The sequence below is a fragment of the Mobula hypostoma genome, chromosome 13, assembly GCF_963921235.1.
Source record: "Mobula hypostoma chromosome 13, sMobHyp1.1, whole genome shotgun sequence".
Lineage (NCBI taxonomy): Eukaryota > Metazoa > Chordata > Chondrichthyes > Myliobatiformes > Myliobatidae > Mobula > Mobula hypostoma.
Genome location: NC_086109.1, coordinates 26,132,503 through 26,154,368, shown reverse-complemented (window position 1 = coordinate 26,154,368; position 21,866 = coordinate 26,132,503). Strand labels below are relative to the sequence as shown.

The window sequence follows — 21,866 nt, the reverse complement described above, 5'->3', positions numbered from 1 at the left end:
TTTTTCTTGTCATTATTCCCTAAACAATGCAGTATTACAACTATTTTACATAGCATTTACATTGTATTAGGTATTATAAGTAATCTAGAGATGATTTAAAGTATATGGGAGGATGTGCGTAGGTTATCGTGGATCGGGATTGGAAAAAAAACCGGAAGTTCTCTTACTAAGTAAGTCGGAACAGGTACATCTGATATTATTTAGTGTCAGTTAGTCAAACATTTGTCTTAGTATATATTTTACCTTTCTATGCATATAAAATACTTAAGAAACATGTGTTTCAGCGCCGGGCTCGGGAATGGAACTTCCCGAGTTTGATCCAGTGACAGATCGCTCCCGAGCACGCTGTCCATCCCTGCCGGGTTGATGTGGAGAATCAAAAACCCAAAACCGGATAATTAAACCAATGCATTGCTGCGTAATAATTGTTGCTTTAATCGGGCAGGGCCTTTCTCATTTCATCCTTTAAAATTGTTCTGATCGTTGACCGACTGTAGCCTAATGCTTTTCCAGTGACCAATGGCGTTTCACCTCTTTCTGATGGCTTTATTATTTCCACTTTATTTTAAATCGTGATTATTTTCGTGAACAGAAACACTGCGGATTCAGAGCTTCGCCGCAGGGTCCTAATGTCCACCGCACTGAGAAAGGTTAAATAAGGTCCGGGGTTCCACTGGGTCCTAAGGTCCACCATATTGAGACAGGTTGAATAAGGGACTTGAGCATCCGCGTTTTTTAGTATCCGCGAGGAGTCCTGGAACCAATCCCTCGCAGATAAGGAGAGCCAACTGTATATTTCTGTTCAAAACTCATTAATGAGGCAAAGTGGCAGAGTATAATTGAACTTGAATTCTAAGTTGCAACAAGGTGTATATTATTGTCAGTACGTGAATACAATCAATACTTGTGGATTTTGAAAATTTTAAACTTATTTTAATTTGAGATGTAAAGATCCTCCTGATTCCACTGAAGTAGATGGATCTTGTCTTTTTTATGATTAAAATCGAAACAAAATGTGATTTCTCTTTGGACTGTAATGGGATATTACTAAAAATAATATGTACTCGTTTGGAAGCAGTACACATCAATGCGGAAGGTTTGGAAGAATATAGTGCAAATGGGATTAGTTCATGGTTGGCATGGGTGAGTTGATCTATGCTGTGTAACTATGATATTAATAAAATTGTGGTTTTAGAATTGTCATGATAAGTTGATCATTGAATTCTTTTGAAGAAGTATTGTATGATTATTGAATAATATATGTTCCCTAATATTTAATAGTTGAAGTATTTTGAAAATGTTGAACCGATTTGTTTTTAAAAACATAGAAAACCTACAACACAATACAGGCCCTTCAGCCGACAAAGCTGTGCTGAACATGCCCTTACCTTCAAACTACCTAGGCTTACCCATAGCCCTCTATTTTTCTAAGCTCCATGTATCCATCCAGGAGTCTCTTAAAATACCCTATCATTTCCGCCTCCGCCAGCAGCCCATTCCACGCACTCACCGCGCTCTGCGTTTATGCAAATAAAAACAACTTACCTCGACATTTCCTCTGTACCTACTTCCAAGCACCTTAAAACTATGCCCTCTCATGCTAGCCATTTTAGCCCTGGGAAAAAGCCTGACTATCCACATGATCAATGCCTCTCATAATCTTATACATCTCTATCAGGTCACCTCTCATCCACCATCGCTCCAAGGAGAAAAGGCAGAGTTCACTCAACCTATTCTCATAAGGCATGCTCCCCGATCCAGGCAACATCCTTGTAAATCTCTTCCTCTGCACCCTTTCTGTGGTTTCCACATCTTTCCTGTAGTAAGGCAACCAGAATTAAGCACAGTACGCTAAGAGGGTCCTATATAGCCGCAACATTACTTCTCAGCTCTTAAACTCAATCCCACGATTGATGAAGGCCAATGCTCCGTATGCCGCCTTAAGCACAGAGTCAATCTGTGTAACAGCTTTGAGTGTTCTATGGACTCGGACCCTAAGATCCTTCTGATTCTCCATACTGCCAAGAGTCTTGCCATTAATGCTATACAGTGGCATGTAAGTTTGGGCACCCCTCGTCAAAATTTCTGTTACTGTAAATAGCAAAGCGAGTAAAAGATGACCTGATTTCCAAAAGGCATAAAGTTAAAAATGACACACTTCTTTAATATTTTAAGCAAGGTTACTTTTTTATTTCCATCTTTTAGTTTCAAAATAAAAAGGAAAAGGGCCTGATGCAAAAGTTTGGGCACTCTGCATGATCAGTACTTAGTAACACCCCCTTTGGCAAGTATCACAGCTTGTAAACACTCTCTGTAGTCAGCTAAGAGTCTTTCAATTCTTGTTTGGGGGATTTTCACCCATTCTTCCTTGCAAAAGGCTTCTAGTTCTGAGATTCTGGGGCTGTCTTGCATGCACTGCTCTTCTGAGGTCTATCCATGGATTCTCGATGATGTTTAGGTCGGGGGACTGTGAGAGCCATGGCAAAACCTTCAGCTTGCACCTCTTGAGGTAGTCCATTGTGGATTTTGAGGTGTGTTTAGGATCATTATCCTGTTGTAGAAGCCATCCTCTTTTCATCTTCAGCTTTTTTACAGATGGTGTGATGTTTGCTTTCAGAATTTGCTGGTATTTAATTGAATTCATTCTTCCCTCTACCAGTGAAATGTTCCCCGTGCCACTGGCTGCAACACAAGCCCAAAGCATGATTGATCCACCCCTGTGCTTAACAGTTGGAGAGGTGTTCTTCTCATGAAATTCTGCACCCTTTTTTTCTCCAAACATACCTTTGCTCATTGTGGCCAAAAAGTTCTATTTTAACTTCATCAGTCCACAGGACTTGTTTCCAAAATGCATCAGGCTTGTTTAGATGCTCCTTTGCAAACTTCTGATGCTGAATTTTGTGGTGAGGACGCAGAAAAGGTTTTCTTCTGATGACTCTTCCATGAAGGTCATGTTTGTGCAGGTGTCTCTGCACAGTAGAACAGTGTGCCACCACTCCAGAGTCTGCTAAATCTTCCTGAAGGTATTTTGCAGTCAAATGGGGGTTTTGATTTGCCTTTCTAACAATCCTACGAGCAGTTCTCTCAGAAAGTTTTCTTGATCTTCCAGACCTCAACTTGACCTCCACCGTTCCTGTTAACTGCCATTTCTTAATTACATTACGAACTGAGGGAACGGCTACCTGAAAATGCTTTGCTATCTTCTTAGAGCCTTCTGCTGCTTTGTGGGCATCATTTATTTTAATTTTCAGAGTGGTAGGCAGCTGCTTAGAAGAGCCCATAGCTGCTGATTGTTGGGACAAGGTTTGAGGAGTGAGGATATTTATAAAGCTTTGAAATTTGCATCACCTGGCCTTTACTAACGATGATTGTGAACAAGCCACAACCCTAACAAGCTATTTAAGGTCTGAGATCTTGGTAAAAGTTATCTGAGAGCTCACATCTCTTGGGGTGCCCAAACTTTTGCATGGTGCTCCTTTCCTTTTTTTCCACTCTAAAATTGTACAAAACAAAAATAATACACTAATCTTGCTTGAAATGTTGAAAAGAATGTTTCATCTTTAACTTTGACTTTTGGAAATCAGTTCATCTTCTACTCAACTATTCACAGTAACAGAAATTTTGACCAGGGTTGCCAAAACTTTTGCCTGCCACTGTATTCTGCCATCATATTTGACCTACCAAAATGAACCACCTCACACTTACCTGGGTTGAACTCCATCTGCCACTCCTGAGCCCAGTTTCGCATTCTATCAATGTCCCGCTGTAACCTCTGACAGCCCTCCACTCTATCCACAACACCCCCAACCTTTGTGTCATCAGCAACTTTATTAACCCATCCCTCCACTTCCTCATCCAGGTCATTTATAAAAATCACGAAGAGTAGGGGTCCCAGAACAGATCCCTGAGGCACTCCACTGGTCACCGGCCTCCATGCAGAATGTGACTCGTCTACAACCACTCTTTGCCTTCTGTGGGCAAGCCAGTTCTGGATCCACAAAGCAATTTCCCTTTGGATCCCATACCTCCTTACTTTTTCAATAAGCCTTGCATGGGGTACCTTGTCATATGCCTTGCTGAAATCCATATACACTACATCTGCTGCTCTACCATCATCAATGTGTTTAGTCACATCCTCAAAAAATTGAACCAGGTTCGTAAGGCATGACCTTTACTGTCACCAGACCATTGATACTGGAGCGTACAATCATAGTGATATTTGATTCTGCGCTTCACACTCCCTGGATTACAAATTGATAGTAAATATTAAAAATTTAAATTATAAATCATAAATAGAAAATAGAAAAGGGAAAGTAGGGTAGTGCAAAAATAAAACTGAGAGGTAGGTCCGGATATTTGGAGGGTATGGCCCAGATCCGGGTCAGGATCCGTTCAGCAGTCTTATCACAGTTGGAAAGAAGCTGTTCCCAAATCTGGCCGTACGAGTCTTCAAGCTCCTGAACCTTCTCCCGGAGGGAAGAGGGACGAAAAGTGTGTTGGCTGGGTGGGTCGTGTCCTTGATTATCCTGGCAGCACTGCTCTGACAGCGTGCAGTGTAGTGAGTCCAAGGACACAAGATTGGTTTGTGTGATGTGCTGGGCTGTGTTCACGATCTTCTGCAGCTTCTGGTTTTGGACAGGACAACTTCCATACCAGGTTGTGATGCACCCTAGAAGAATGCTTTCTACGGTGCATCTATAAAAATTAGTGAGGGTTTTAGGGGACAAGCCAAATTTCTTTAGCTTTCTCAGGAAGTACAGATGCTGGTGGGCCTTCTTGGTAGTGGACGCTGCTTGGTTTGACCAAGTCAGGTCATTTGTGATACCTTCTCTGTACTCAAACTCATCATTACCCGAGATATGGACCCGCCTTTCACAAAGCCATGCTGACTATTCTTAATCATATTATGCTCTCCAAATGGTCATAAATCCTGCCTCTCAGGATCTTCTCCATCAACTTACCAACCACTGAAGTAAGACTCACTGTTTTTTTTTAAAAAAAAGCACTCAAGCCAGAGAAATTGCACTTCTGTAATCTTTTTTTGGTGTCCCCTAAATCTCAGTGCCCTTTGTATATTAGAGGTGCCTGTGTTAATCAATTACTGTTATTAAACTGCTACAGTATAACAATGAATACTGGCAGGAAGTTTAATTACTCATAATATTATTCAAAGGCCATGTTGAATTTTGAGCTTTTTTTAATATCTTGCTGTCAAATTAAGAACTTCAATCGTTATTTTCAAAAAGCAAAAGAAATTTAAAATAATGGAAAAATGATATTTAAGCAAGATACTGGAACAACTTAGTAGTTCTTTGAAAGCCATGACCTAGAAAATTTGGTTTCTCCATACTTGTTGCTTGACCTGAGTATTTTCAGCACTTCGTAATATTTTTTGTGTAGTTCGTTATTGTATAAATTCTTGATTATCCGTGCTTTATCCTGACCCATGAGAAGTCAGTTTGTGAGGATCTTGACTTTTCTGATGTGAATGCTTTCTGTCTGGAAACCCTGTTGGGTTCTCTGACAACTTCCTGTTCCAAGGAGGACAGGTCCAGCTCTACAGTCCATCCAGATAACTGAAGTTTCTAATCAATTCCTTCTGCATCTTTTTAAACCTCGACATCTTCCCTAAAATATAGTTCCCAGAATTATGCACAGAACCCTCCTTTAGCCTCAATGGAAGAAATGTAGATTGCACCAGAACAATTGACCATCGCTGTGAATTGTATCCTGGATAATGGTCTTTCTGACCAGCACTATGGTGCTTCAGAGGTGTGTATCAGACTTGGCTGTAAGCGTACTGGGGCCTCATGGGACCGTATTGGCTTCCTTCCCATTTACCATGTATGCCTCAGACTTTAGATACAACACTAAGTCATTTCATCTGTAGAAATTCTCTGACTCAACAATAGTTGGTTCTATACGGGAGGATGAATACAGGGCCTTCATGGAGGACTTCGTCAAATGGTGCAAGCTGAATCATGTGCAGCTCAACATCAGTATGAGAAAGGGAAGACTAAGCTTGCATTGCTCCCTGGTACTATTAATGGTGAGTGTGTGAATGTGGTGAGGATCTACAAGTACTTGGGGGTGCACCTGGATGACAGACTTGAGTGGAACACCAGCACAGAGGCTGTGTACAAGAAGGAACAGAGTCACTTCTACTTCCTGAAGAGACTGAGGTCCTTTGGAGAATGCAGCCCTCTCCTTTACATGTTCTACCAGTTGGTTGTCAGCAGTACAATCTTCACTGTACTGGGCTAATGACATCAAGGGTGATGCCAACAGGCTTAGTAAACTGATTAGAAAGGCTGGTTCTGTATAGGAGTCAAACTGGACATACTGGAGGCTGTGGTAGAACAAAGGACCCTACAGAAAATCCTGGCAATTCTGGACAATACCACCTTGGCTGGGCAGAGGAGCACTTTTAGTAATAGACTAAGACAACTGCGTTGCTCCAAAGAGTGCTGTGCGAGATCATTCTTCCTCTCGGCTCGATAATAAGTCAACCTATAGCCGGGGAAGTGATAACCCCTCCGTTAGACTGCTTGTAATAACTTTTTTTTTCTTTCTACTTCTCTCCTAATGCTGATATCTGTGCACTTCTAATGCTACTGTGACACTGATTTCCTTTGGAATCAATAAAGTATCTATCTAAATTGCGATCCCAGTTCTTAACCTAAGCCCCAAGTCATCAAAATGAGATGCTATAAGTTAGCTTGAACTGCTTTCCACTTGAAGTCGTCTCTTCCCCCCCCCCCCCCACCATCTCCATTCTCTTCCTGGGTCCAATGTTTGTTTAGCCCTTTACTGAAAAATCTTTCCTGTTACTCCTCACTTCTGACTTAGCAAGCAGCTTTATTTCTTTCAACGAGGTCTTTGCCTCAGTAGGAAATTTTGCACCATAATTAATCAATATACATTGAAAACCTTACTCCTTCCCATTTGTTTTTTTTTTGCTGATTGTTAAGCCGTCGTTCCTGGCACTGGTAATTTTCATTTAAATTGTCCTACATACAGCAATGAGACGAGACAATTTAGTGTGATATTAGTTGAAAGATAAATAATTAGCTAAGACTCCAGAGAAAACTCCTCCTTTGCTCTTCAAATTGTTATAGTGCACAAAGCCAAAAGGTATAATTCTGAAATTTTCATAAAATAAAGGGAAGGGCAAAAACACAAGTAAGTTGAGCTAACCCTATCCTTCCCACGACCTTTTATTGCAACAGTTTTAGCAGTGAACTTCAGTCTGGTCTGCCAACTAATTGATACAATCCTCATTACTTTGTATTGACCTGCTAAACTCAGACAGCTGCTTGTGTGTGAAGAAGTGCTAGCCTTGTTACATTACTGTCTACATGAATTAAAGGTTGCAGCTTAGGCGGTTTTAAGTGGGCTGGCTATTTTTGGCTGTTTAGCAGCTGTTTGCACCTCATTAAGCTGTGGTTGCCTTGCATTATTGATAGAACTTATTAAAAACTCATCTTCATGAAATTGAATCCTCTTTCTCTCGCCTGATAGGCAAAGTTGTAATGAAGTAGTGTGCATTATTACTTGGGGTTGATTAATTTCACCCAGGGCTTCTGGTGGGTTGTATTAATTACCTGAGATTTGCTGCAGTGGTCTGGCTAGAGATATGGAGGGCTCTGCTGCCAATGAGCTGTGGTTACGGATGGATCTCTCCTGTCAAGGCTTTAGATGATCTCTGGTTGATTAATAATAAACTTCTAACTATTGTCATTTGGATCGTTTGGAGTGGTGAACTATCACTTTTTTATAAAATCAATATTAAACCAGCTGTTGGAAGGTATGAGGGGAGAGAGGTGAGTGCAGTTACTATTACAAGGGAGAAGGTGTGCAAAAAGCTGAAGGACGCAAGTCACCCAGACCAGATGAATTGCCCCCTAGGGTTCTGAAAGAGCACTAGAGATTGTAGAGGCATTAGTAATGATCTTTCAAAAATCATTGGACTCTGGCATAGTGCCAGAGGACTGGAAAATTGCAAATGTCATTCCACTCTAAGAAAGGAGGGAGGCAGCAGAAAGGAAATTATAGACCTGTTAGCTTGACTTCAGTGGTTGGGAAGATGTTGGGGTCAGTTGTTAAGGATGAGGTTATGGAGTACTTGGTGACACAGGAAAAGATGGGACAAAGTCAGTATGCTTTCCTTAAGGGGAATTCTTGCATGACAAACCTGTTGGAATTCTTTGAGGAGATCTTTAGGATAGATAAAGGGGATGTAGTGGATGTTGTGTATTTGCTTTCAGAAGGCCTTTGACAAGGTGCCACACATGAGGCTGCTTACCAAGTTACTAGCATGGTTAGAGCATTGTCTAAATGGTAGGAGGCAGTGAGTGGGAATAAAAGGATTCTTTTCTGGTTGGCTAGCAGTGACTCATGGTGTTCCGTGGGGGTTTGGTGTTGGGACCACTTTTTATGCTGTATATCAATGATTTAGATGATGGAATAGATATCTTTGCTGCCAAGTTTGCAGATGATATGAAGATTGGTGGAGGGGCAGGTAGTGTTGAGGAAATGGATAGGCTGCAGAGGGACTTGGATAGATTAGGAGAATGGGAAGAGAGTGGCAAATGAAATGCAACGTTGAAAATATGCTTGGTCATGCACGTTGGTAGTAGAAATAAATGTGCAGACTACTTTCTAAATGGGGAGAAAATCCAAGAATCTGAGATGCAAAGGGACTTCGGAGTCCTTGTGCAGAATACCCTAAAAATTAACTTGCAAGTTCAGTTGCTGTTGAGGAAAGCAAATGCAATGTTAGCATTCATTTCAAGAGGTCTAGAATACAAGAGTAGGGATATGATGCTGAGTCTTCATAAGGCACTGCTGAGGCCTCACCTTGAGTATTGTGAACAGTTTTGGACTCCTCATCAAAGATGTGCTGGCATTGGAGAGGGTTCAGATGAGCTTCACAGTGATTCCAGGAATGAAAGGGTTATCATGTTTGGTAGTTGTGGAATTTAGGATGGGGTGGGGAGGAACTCACTGAAAACTATTGAATGTTGAAAGGCTGGATAGAGTGGATATGGAAGAGATGTTGCCCGTGGTGGGTGAGTCTAGGACAAGAGGGCACACCTCAGGATAAGGGGTGTCCATTTCTTTAGCCAGAGGGTGACGAGTTTGTGGAATTTATTACCACAGGGAGCTGTGGAGGCCAGGTCATTGAGTATATTTAAGGCAGAGCTTGACAGTTTTTTGATTAGACACAATATCATGGTTTATGGGGAGAAGGCTGAGGAGGGGAAAAAAGGATCAGCCATGATTGAATGGCAGAAGTGACTTGATGGGCCAAATGGCCTAATTCTGCTCCTATGTCTTATGGTCTTAATGACAAGTAGAATGTATGCACAAAAAAGGAAAGAAAAATAAAGAAAATGCCACTCAAAAGGCAGTTAGATGAACTTGAGCATTAAACTCAAGGAGTTGAATCCTTCAGCTCAACTGCAAAGAATTTTTGCTACAAATTCTCTTACAGCCATTTCTGTGAACTAGCCCAGATATTTCTCAATTTTTCTGTCTGTGTTCACTACCCATTGAACCACTGAAGTTTAAGTTTGTTTATCACAGGAGAAGAGGAAGAAAAACTCATCCAGGTCAAAAGACGTGTACACTTGTGTTTGAGACTTGATCTTTTGTGTTGAGCTGACAACTCATTCTCTGGAGAACATCAGGCAGAAAATGAACAGCTGTTCCATCAGGCTATCCAATGTTATGTTGTACTCGTGCACAAGAAACCCACGTGAATGGTCTAGAAGCTGGGTATTATAATTAGTGGCTCATTCTGACATCCATTGTGTATCCATCTCTAAAGCACAAGTAAGGAACATTATGGAATACTCCTGACTTGGCTGAACAAATGTACTTCTAATAAGTGAAAAAGGTACATGCTTCCCATCCAAGTTACGTCCAGACAATATTGAAGATCCTTCATAGCAGGTGTAAGGATATGGCTCATCTCCTGTCTCGGGCAGTATTTCTATCAGGTTATATTGGGTTCAGTTCCTGAGAACATTTCACAAGTCATAAAGGTGGCAATGAACCAAGTTGCCACACGGTAGAAGATACCTCTCTAGCTGTCAAATCCATTGCGCTCTCTCTCAAATGCTGCTTTGTATCTAAAAACTGCACATAAATCTGGTCTTCGTAAACTGAAGAAGACAAAGCCTTTCCTTTGACACCAAGATCCAAAACAATAGAATTAATAAAGTGATAATTTTGTGATCAGCAGAAGTCAAAGCTGAGCCATTTAAGGGCCAATGAATTGTGGAAAGTTTTTGATTAGTTACCAAACAACCTTCCTGAAATCACATTGCTTTGCAATTTGTCAAAATATTTAAATATACATGAACTATTCTCTTAGAATATTTTGAAGTTCATAATCCTTAAGTTTTGTTTTAATATCTCAAGCTCACCTTATGTCACTTTTCAATTTTATAATCGGTTAGTTTTAAATGCAAAGATTTCAAATAAACCCTCTTGGGCTTTCAGCCAGGTACAGGTATTGATTATAACCGACATTTTGCTAACAAACGCCGCCATCAGGGATGATGGCTGAGCATGTCTCGTCCAGTGGTATTTGTACCCCCAAAGTCCGTGCTTCCTGATTGTTTAGTCCTCATCCAATCGGGTTTCTGCCAATGGCTTTTGGGACCGCCTGGTAAAGGAAGCCATTGAAATAAAACTGGATGAAAAAAATTTTAACAGACGAGTCTTTCTTTTAGAACTGGAATTCGATGGTAAACAAGGTGGGAGAAAGGAAACCTGATTGGATGAGGACTAACCAATCAGGAGAGACAGAGTACAGGACTATAAATACCACTGGACTAGACATGCTCAGACATAATTCCTGATGAAGATGGCAGAGACTATAGTCAAAATGTCAGTCATAATTGATACCTGTACCTGGCTGGAAGCCTGAGAAGAGTGTATTCTTCATATATGCTGGGAGAGCACTAGATCCTTTATTAGCTTTATTTGTCACATGTACACTGAAACATTGTGAAATGCATCATTTGCCAGGATTATGGGGATGTCTGCAAATGTCTCCACGCTTCTGCTGCCAACATTGCATACCCACAACTCACCCTAACTGTACATCTTGAGAACGTGGGAAGAAATCTGAACACTTGGAGGAAATCCATGCAATCACAGGGAAAACATGCACACTTCTTATGACAGTAGTGGGAATTGAACCTTGATCTTGCATCTGGTGATGTAATGTGCTGCACTAACTGCTATGCTACCTTAACATACATTAACTTTCAGACGATAGTTCTGAGGTTTGAGGCCTACTTCCTTTCACTTGATGACTTGACCTTTCTGTTTGCTTTTGGCAATATTAATTTATTTCCTCTGCATCTTTCTTTCCCTCCCCCTCCCCAACTGCCTTTGAGTGAGATTGGGCTGATATGTTTTGTCTTTTAGTTAGCCCCTCTCTTTTGTCACTGGCTTTCTTTCATGATCATGAACATTCTTTCAGTCTTGGAATATCCTGTCAGACTCTGTTAAATAGTTGCTACTTTGATACAGTTTTACAGATATAGACATAATAAAAAATCTTATTGAAAGATGGTATGAAAGCAGGCCCCCAAGATTGCACCAGCTATCAACCACCTGTACTCTAGGAGCAATTTACAGCATCCAGTTAATACACCAATCCAGATGTCTCTGACACAAGAGGAAACCGGAGCACCCAGAGGAAATCCATGCAGTTCACTAGGAGAACGAACAGGCTACCCATAGGCGGGTTTGAAACTGGAATTCTGATGCTGTGAGGCAGCAGCTCTGCTTGCTGTGCCATTGTCATCTTTTTTGAATTGCTTGTTTCCAGATGGGAATTGACCTGAGGGAGAGATTGGTATTGATGCATATTCAGTACATGTAAAGTCCAAGTCAAGTTCTATTAATCAAATTAATTTTGACCTCATGTTTGTGCATTTCAGTGTCAACTTGTTAATCTATAGAATTCTGAAAATAGCCACCCTCCAGCAATCTTGAGATTTGTTGTGCTGTTGATGAAATCTAGTTCAGTAATGTCCTATTTGGTATTTTAATTGAAATAAAGATGCTACTTTCCACTGTTTTAAACTTTATTTGAGAAAATACTCGGATGCCATCAAGAAAATGTTATTTATAAGCTAATAACAAATAAAGGGGATTCTTCAATTTTTGTCTGCCAAATGATGTCCTTAACATATGTGCCTGAACTTTTCAGCTTAATAGGTCACTGTAAATTGCTCTTAGCATGTGGTAAGTGGTACAATCAAAGATTCAGGACTTCTCATTACACATTCAGCTTGTAGGTTTCTAAATATAACTTGAGTACTTATCTTGCCCCACTTTGGCTTTGGATTGGAGGTTCAATCTTACTAAAAAGCAGAGTTAATATTAAATGCAATTTAATTCTTGTTTTGCTAATTTTAATTTGTGTTTAATACATCATATTTGTAAAAAATAAACCTTGGAAATTTGCTTTCTATTTTGACATTTTCAAGAACTCCATTTTTAATATTTGCTGACATTAACTTCCCTGTTGGGGATGGGGGTTGTTTGTGGGGACCTTTGAAGTTCCAACTGCAAATGTTGGAAATCCAGAGCAACACACAGAATGCTGAAGGAACTCAGCAGGTCAGGCAGCATCAATGGAAAGGAATAAAGAGTCAATGTTTTGGGCAAAGACCCACCACCAGGACTGGAAAGGAAGGGGGAAGAAGCCAGAATAAGACGGTGGGGTGAGGAAACTCACGACCACATCCATGTGTCCGCCTATTGCCTCCCAGCTGCTCACCACATCTCCTCTCCCCTATCTACCTACATTCCTCCTCACCAGGCTTTACCTATCACCTAGCTTGTATTCCTTTCCCTCTCCCCACCTTATTCCCACTTCCTTTTCTGACCCAATGAAGGGTCTCAGCCCAAATCGCAGACTCTTCATTCCTTTCTGTAGATGCTACTTGCTGTGTTCCTCCAATGTTTTGTGTTTGTTACTCTGGTTTTCCAGCATCTGCAGAATCTCCTCTGTGAGTAAAACAAGAATATTTTTTAAATGGTGAAGCTTCATTGAATTTTACACTTGCTGTATTTAAAATTGTGCAATAAAATTGAATGTAAAATGTGTTTATCGTAAACTTATTGCTGTGGTTCATAATTTCAGTACTTCATTGTGTTTAAGCTTGCCAGTTATGTTTGGAATAGTCAAATAGTTAAGATTGGCAGAAGCTCTCTGGAGTTTAGAAGAAGTTGGTGCTGGGTTCTGAGAGGGAATGACAGGGCAGGTGTTCAAAATGTTCAAGGTCTGAATCTCCTTCGACCTTAGGCCATGAACTTATCAATCACCCCTGCTGTGGACCACTTTCTGGAGGTCCAAGACACCAACTTCTACAAAGAAGGGATCCGTATGCTCCACGACCACTGGACTAAGTGTGTAAATGTAAGAGGGGACTATTTTGAAAAATAAATGTGCCAGGTTTTCTAAAATTGACTCCTACCTTCAGCCAGAAACTTATCAATCACCCCTCGTATTGGAGCAGTCACAGAACTGAGATGGGAAGGTGTTTTTTTTTTGAGTGCGCATACGCACACAGTTGCAAATTGAGCATGAATGACTGAGTTCAAAGGTGCTTGGACATTATGATATGGAAATCAGTGCAGCACTCCAGTTTTGCTTTGCCTCACCCCACCACCACCACCATTTTGATTTTACTTAGCAGACATGGAAGTGCGTGGAACTTGTACAGCTTTTTGTTTTGTATTTGATGCTCTAATACTTCATTCCACAAATAAAACCTAACGTTTATTTGTTCAAGTAGTTGAAGAAAATGAAATTTGTACAGTTACTAACTCGGTAAAATCTGTAATTATGCTTCTTAAATCAACATTACGTATTTCTATTATGTCTTTTGAGTTCAGTATCTGATATAATAAATGCCTACATCTTCAATATTGCCTGGTAGATTACTTATAAATCGTGCTCAACCTTTATGACCCTTTATCAACATAAACTGGACACAGCATTGGCATTCAATTCACAAAGTTGAATATCTTGTGCAATGTGTGCCTGTTTACAAGTTCATGATTTTCTTTTGCAACTGGTTTGCAATTATTAAAAGCACCAACCCATTCACTTTCAAAACAATATCTTTGTATTTCCTCCAACTTGATGTATAACTTTCATTTCTCCATATTAATTTTCATGTCACTTTTGCCCTCATTCATTTGTCTTTTTCTTCCTTGAGTCACTTAACACCCTAAATTTTGATACTTGTTCCATTATCGGTCTAGATCACTAGTATATTAAGGGAAATTTCTTCTGGAAAACGAACCCACATTTTTAAGACATTTCCTAAGCATTTCATCAATACTTGTGCAATCTTGATTTATTTTGATGTTATATTTGGATGCTTCTCTTGTGAGTTTTGTTGTAACAAGTCTACAGAGGACTTATTTATTGATATACTGCGTGGAATTGGCCCTTTTGGTCCTTTCAAGTGGCACTGCCAGCAACCCACAATTTAACCCTAGCCGAATCACAGGACAATTTACAATGACTAATTAACCTACTAACTGCACTACTTTGGACTTCGGGAGGAAACCAGAGCACCTGGAGGAAACCCTGAGGATGCTGGTATTGAATTACTAATTCCACTCTGAGCTGTAATAGCATCATGATAACGGCTACACTGTAGTCAACAATATGTGGAACAATACAGGCAGCTGTGCAAAGATTGACTCAAATGAATGTTGAATAATTTTTTGGAGAACCCAAGATCTGTTTCTAAATCTTTTAATTTTCCTAATTCAGATATTCATCATGAATTACTTGGATCTCTGTTGTTCATCCCTCAAACATCTGCACTAGAGAATACTGGTGATACTGACCAGGTTAAAATCCCTAATTTGTATAAATGAGTTTTCAGCACAGAGGTTTGCTTGGATAACTAATACGCACATCAGCAAATAAGCTGAGAAGACAGAAGGTAGTCTTAGTGCTGAAGATTATGAAGTGATCTTTTTTGTCAGAAGAATAGAACAGACACCTATCAAGTAGATAAAATGTAGATAATCAAAGTACATAAATGTCACCATATACAACTGAGATTCATTTTCTCACAGGCATTCACAGTAAATACAAGAAACACAATAGAATCAAGGAAAGATCACACCCAATAGGACAGATAAAGAGTATTGCCTGCATACAATGCCTCAATGTCTCAATTATCTCTCAATGTGCAAAAGTCAACAATCTGTGCAAATACAAAAAGAAATAAAAATAAATAACCAATAAATATCAAGAACATGGGATGAAGAGTCGTTGAAAGTGAGTCCATAGGTTGTGGGAACAGTTCATTGATGGGGTGAGTGAAATTCTGGTTCAAGACCTTGATGGTTGAGGGTAATAACTGTTCTGAACCAGTTGGTGTGGATCCTGAGGCTGTTGTACCTGATGACAGCAGTGAGAAAAGAGGATGTTCCTGGATGTTGGGGTCCTTGATGGATGCTGCTTTCCTGCAGTAGCATCCATGTAGATGTCCTCAAAGATGGGACAGGCTTTACCTGTGATGTGCTGGTCCGTATCCACTATTTTAGGCTTTTCTGTAAAAGGGAATTGATGTTTCCATAACAGTCCATGATACGACCTGCCAATATACACTCCATTGCAGATCTGTAGAAGTTTGTCAAGATTTTAGATGAATGCCTAATCTTCTCAAACTTCCAAGAAAGTAGAGACACTGTCATGCTTTGCTTGTAATGGCACTTGCATGCTGGACCCAGGACAGATCTTCTGAAATGATAACATAGGGAAATTTTAAATTGCTGACCCTTTCCACCTCTGATCCTCAGATGAGGGTTTGCTTATGGACCTCTGGCTTCCTCCTGAAGTCAATAATCAGCTCCTTGGTCTTGCTGACATTGAGTGAGAGGTGGTTGTGGCACCACTCAGCCAGATTTTCAATCTCCCTCCTATGTTGATTTGTCACCACCTTTAATTCTGCCAATAACAAATCGCGTTATCAGTAACTTGAAAATGGCTTTGGAGCTATGCTTAGCCTCTCAGTCATAAATATAAAGCAAGTAGAGTTAGGAGCCAAGAACACTTCCTTGTGATGTATCTGTGCTGATGGTGATTATGGAGGAGATGCTTTTTAAAGTCTTATTTATTGAGACACTGAAATGTCTTTTCTACCCTTCATGCTATGCTGCCCAGCAACCCCCAATTTAATCATAGCCTGACCACAGAACAATTTAAAATGACTAATTAACCTACGAACTGGAACATGTTTGGTCTCTGGGATGAAACCCACGGGAAGAACATACAAATTCCTTGCAGCAGCAGGAGTTGAACCCAGGTAACCTGTACTGTAAAGCATTGTGCCAACCGTTGCGTGATGCCAATCTGAACTGACTGGGGTCTGCAAGTGAGGAAATATTGCACAAGGAGGTATTGAGGCCTAGGCCTTGAAGCTTGCTTAGTTTTGAGGGGATGGTGGTACTTAATGCTGAGCTGTAGTAATTGAGGAACTTCCTGAAGTATGCAACTTCACTGTCCAGATGTTCCAGGGTTGACTGAAGAGCCAATGAAGTGACATCTGCTGTTGAATTTTTGTGGGAGTAGGCAAACTGGAGAGGTTGTAGGATCAGAAGACCTAATATACACAAATATTTGAAGAACATAGAATAATATTTTAAATTATTTTAAAATACATTCACCTTTCTTGCTTTAATAATGGACAAAACCAAAGAGTTAACTTTATTTATATCACTGGAATAGGCACAGTTGCAGTCTCTTGTTCAGATCTGGCCAGCACACTCTAAGTAGGTGCAACATGGTGGTGCTTTAACTCCAGTACCCAGGTTTTGATGTTTTGAAGTTACATGTGTTGGTTGTGTGGGGTTATTACTGATACCCTAATTTCTTCCCGCTTGTCTAAAACTTCTGTTCTCTATTGCCTATTTATTATTATTTCATTTTTTCATTTCATGTTCTGTTTGTATTTGCACAGGTTTTTTTTTTAACTTTGATTGTTGTCTGTCCTGTTGGGTGTGTTCTTTCATTGATTCTATTATTTCTTTACTGTGTTTGCCTGCAAGACAATCATCTCACGTTTGTATATGGTGACATGCATGTACTTTGATAATTTACTTTGAAGTGTATGCAAAAGAACTAAAAAGGAAAGTTGGATATGTGAAAGAGACTTAAGTTGTGGGTCTCTAGAAATATAATGTAATATTTGGACAGGTAAGCTGGTATGATCATAATGTCTGCTGCCTGTGCTGTAATAAGTACGTCATTTAGGGTCTTGAAATTGGTTTATTGAAGTAGGGGCAGAGGTGATGACTTTCAGTTGTGTGGAGTGAAGAGAATAAATAGAGTGAATAAACTGTTAAACTCTTTTTAATGATAGTACTGATAAGAGGAGGCAGATTAATGACTGGCAAAGAACCTAAAGTGACATGATAAAGTTATTTTTTTACATTTATAATTGAAAGTAAACTGCCTGAAAGGATGGCAAGACACTTGTAATAGTGAAAATGAAATTGTATAATAAGCTAAAGGAAAGCCATACAGAAAAGGTCTTGATCATGGGATTAATTTGATACTTGTAATAGTGTCAACAAAAACATAGTGAGCTAAAAATGGTTGCTCTGTTTTGTGCTTTTCTATGAAGACTTGCATTACAAATTTGAAAATCACTGTTTTGTTAAAATAACTTGTAGATTGTTTTGGTGCTGTGTGCTTAACCATCTGGGTGTTTTTCAGAAATTCGCTTGGGTATTTTTAAACTGGGCTCATCTGAGGCTGCTAGTGAAAAAATTGTTTTTGTTAATAAAACACTTATTTGAATCAAGGTGGTCTTCAAGTAATTTAGCATTTTGAATTTTATTTTATAGGAAACATCAGCCAATTTGGCAACCTACCCAAACAGATAAATAACCAGATAATCTGAAGTGTTAGCTGAGGGAGTATATTGGTCAGGAGAATATCCTGATCTTCAAAGTGCTATTGGGTCCCAAGTGAGGTCAGCTGAATGAATCATCAGGGTCTCTCTTCCCGCCATTACAGACATTTACACCATATGCTGCATCCGCAAAGCTGACAGTATTGTGAAGGACCCCATGCACCCCTCATACAAACTCTTCTCCCTCCTGCTATCTGGCAAAAGGTACCAAAGCATTCAGGCTGTCAGGACCAGACTGTGTAACAGTTTCTTCCCTCAAGCCATTAGACTCCTCAATTCCCAGAGTCGAGACGCACACACACACACACACACACACACACACACACACACACACACACACACACACACACCCCTCCCTTTGCAATTTTTGCTCATTTCTTTCTCGATTCCTGCTAAAATATTGTTTACATTTATATCATTTATTATCATGTTGTAATTTGTCCTTTACTGTGCCTATTGTCTTTATTAATTATTGTACTGTCTTGCACTGTTTTGTGCACTTATGTAGTCCCATGTAGGCCTGAAGTCTAATGTAGTTTTGTGTTGTTTCACGTAGTCTGGTGTAGTTTTGTGCTGTTTCATGTAGCACCATGGTCCTGGAGGATCGTTGTTTTGCTTTTACTGTGTACTGTACCAGCAATTATGGTTGAAATGACAATAAAAGCGACTTGACTTGAAGTATTTGAGGACTTTAGAACCTCCAAAAGATGACCCATCAATGCATTAGTGAGTGGAAAATGTATGCACTGATATGGTAGTGAAGCCAGTGGCTGAGGTTCAATTTACTGCTGTCAGTAAGGAGTTTGTAAGTTCTCCCTGTCACCATGCAGATTTCTTCTGAGGCTCTGGTGTCACCTACGGGTTTGTAGGTTAATTTGCCACGTGGCTATAATTGAGTGGCATGGGCTTGTTGCACTGTATCACTAAATAATATGTACTTTTAAGACTGCAACTCATCTTGTACAGATTCATTCTCAACAGGTAAGGGATAAAGGAAATGTATTCCAACAACTTTTATCCATCAATTCTAGTATAACATAGTAAGCTCCATTGCTATAAAAGGTTTTTGACTATATTGTTGTGGTTTGAAATTATTTTGCCTGTGAATGTTTCTGAGGTGCATATAAAACGGAATTAAATTTATGTATTTAGTTCACATGTTTATATGCTTTACTCTTTATATTTCGAGTTTGAGATTAATGACACAGATTGATAGAGTTGCAATATGGTAAATATTGGAAAACAAGACCAAGGTAAGTATTCTTTTTAGGTTCTCTTGGAAGCAATCTTTTCCTCTAATTTGAATTTGCTTCCTCACTAACAATTAGAGCTTGTGTCCTGACCGTTTTCAGTATCTATTAAATGTGCAAATCTGGTACTTTTCAACTTTAGCTGTATCAATTGATTAGACCGAAATGAGAATTGTTGATGAACCATAAGCTTAAGTGGTGTGCAAGAAGTAATCAATATTTAGCTAGGGATGCCTTGTAGCAAATGGCTTAAAATATAAATTGTTAACTTTGCTTCAATAGCAACTCAGATTCAGTTCTGTAGAAAGAAGGTCAGATTATATATTAGCTCAAGAATCAAAGCTGTCAAAAAACCTTGATGTTACATTTTATATTAACTTAAGTTCTGAAACTGAAGGTTTAGTTCTAAATAAATTCTGATTCAGTTTTGAGTTTTCAATTCCTTGTCTAAGAAACCAGCGAAATAGACAGTGCCTTCCAAGGTGAGTTGGGTTCAAGCACTGCAAATAGTTACCTTCACGCACTTGCAAAAGCACAGGATAATCTCAGAAACGTTTGGTCTCAGTTTATCAGAAGGCTATTTTAAGGTAATTGGAATAATATGTCATCTTTTGGATTATGGATTTTGAGAAGCAAGCGTCAGGAGATGTGTATGTCTGGAGGTATGAGAATATGTAATAGTGAATTGGCAGTGTTGTAGTTCCTTAGAAAATCCATTAGCCCAAAATCTTGTACTATCTATCCAGATGATGACTATCCATGCAGTTGAAGAAAGGTCACAAAAGGCATTAGAACTCCATGGAGAACTATTTTTTTTACCAAAAAAGCATTTTGGTGGACTTAATTTTCTCTGTAGCAGTTTCTCATAAAGGATGACTTTATGAAATGTAGAAGGTACCCATACACATTAATTTGGGAGTATTGCTTTTCCACTTAAAAAGAAAACTCCTGCATAAGTTCCCTGTCATCATTGGACAACTATCATTGCAGAACTGCTATTGTCTTGACTGAAGGAGTTCTTGGACCCAATAGCAAAAAATGGCGATCAAGATTGTTGCATAAACATGGCATATCAATGACACTCAATGGGACAGAGTGGAACCCAGTGCAGTCTTCTGCTGCTGTAGCCCATCCAATTCAAGGTTTGACATGATGTGCATTCCGAGATGCTCTTCTGCCCACCACTATTGTAGGATGTAGTATTTGAGTTACTATTGGCATCTTGTCAGCTTGAACCGATCTAGCTATTCTCCTCTGATCTCTCTCATTAACAAGGCACTTGCATCCATAGAACTGCTGCTCACTGGATGTGCTTTTTGCATCATTCTCTGTAAACTTCAGATACTATTTGTGAAAATCCTAGATCAGCTGTTTTTGAGATACTCAAACCACCCTATCTGGCACCAAAAATCATTCTACAGTCAGTCACTTAGATTGCATTTTTTCCCCTTTCTGATGTTTGTTCTGAACAACAATGGAACCTCCTTAGCCATGTCTGTTTTTGTGCATTGAGTTGCTGCCTCATGATTGGCTGATTAGATATTTGCATTCTCATTTCCTCTCTCCACTTGAAGTGAATTGGCTGTTGTTGGCTTGACCCTCCTTGGAATGGCACCTTGTCATTTCAGCCTGTTCAGGAATGTCCCAAAAGCACAAGTAATAATACCCTTTAAAGATTCACAACCCATCCCCATCTTTGACGATTAGCATACTTGTCATCTTTACACTGCATGACTTTGAGTACCTGGAAGACATAAGCACCCAACCGTTCCTCTGCTTCCCACTCCCATCCTTTTTGCAAAAAGGGTAGGAGTGGGAAGCAGAATTTAGGTCTGCACATCACTCGTAATATCAAAGTAAGAGTAAATCAAGTATCCTTAATATGATATTGAACCATACAATATTTGCGTCTGGAACATAAAGACAATGTTTTTTAAACTGGAAGGTGCTCACCTGCAATGCAGTGTAGTCTTTCTGCAGCTAGGTGGTAGACTGGTAGACCATTTCCTGCGTGTGATGTAAGAAGACTCTCAATCAGCTAGGAGGCTGATCGCTGCCTGCAGTGTATTCTGGCAAAGGCAGCTGAAATTTTTTGTCGATGGCTTTACAGAAAATCTCTGATTTGACTTCAGGGCTGCCATTGCCAATGGGTAACAGAGCTTCAAACAGGTATTGTGGATCTTTTGTTATGTTTCAAAAATGCTTTTGATGGCAAGCTTTTCCTTGGCTTGTGCAGCTAGTTTTCAAATAATAGTATTAAATATGACAGAATACTTGTGTGTGTAATTATGCTTTTGTTTTACCTGGTAAACGGAGTGATTTTTATGAAAAATGACCACTGTCAGGTTGTAAAAGTATTTACAGGTGTATCTTGTTATAATAGTCTTTTTGGCTTTTATTTTTGCCATGGCTAGTGAATTGATATTCAAATCATGTACATTGCAGAGAAAGCAGTGTTTTTACGAAGTACTTGCATTTCCATGTAAGCACTGACCTTAGTAACCAGAATTTCTCATCCTTTACCCATTTTGAAGAAAAGCTGTGAGCTTTCTTTTATTGCATTTGTCCTCTAGAATGCAGTCTTGACAAGGAAATGCTCCATTTTTACGAGTCAGTTATACAACATTCGCTTATTTGC

At 39.6% G+C, this 21,866-nt stretch overlaps 1 protein-coding gene across 2 annotated transcripts in view; it reads left to right on the top strand.

Moving 5' to 3' along the window:
- LOC134355505 (SRSF protein kinase 1-like) overlaps positions 1-21,866 on the top strand; it is an 80,492-nt gene that overhangs the window by 19,685 nt on the left and 38,941 nt on the right. The window contains exon 1 of one of the 2 annotated variants that reach the window (XM_063065479.1): positions 21,239-21,397. The exons of the other annotated variant lie outside the window; for it this stretch is intronic. Coding sequence (XP_062921549.1) covers positions 21,327-21,397 — 71 coding nt within the window. The 5' untranslated portion in view covers positions 21,239-21,326. Of the gene's footprint in view, positions 1-21,238; positions 21,398-21,866 lie in introns of those variants that run through there. 2 annotated transcript variants of the gene reach the window in all.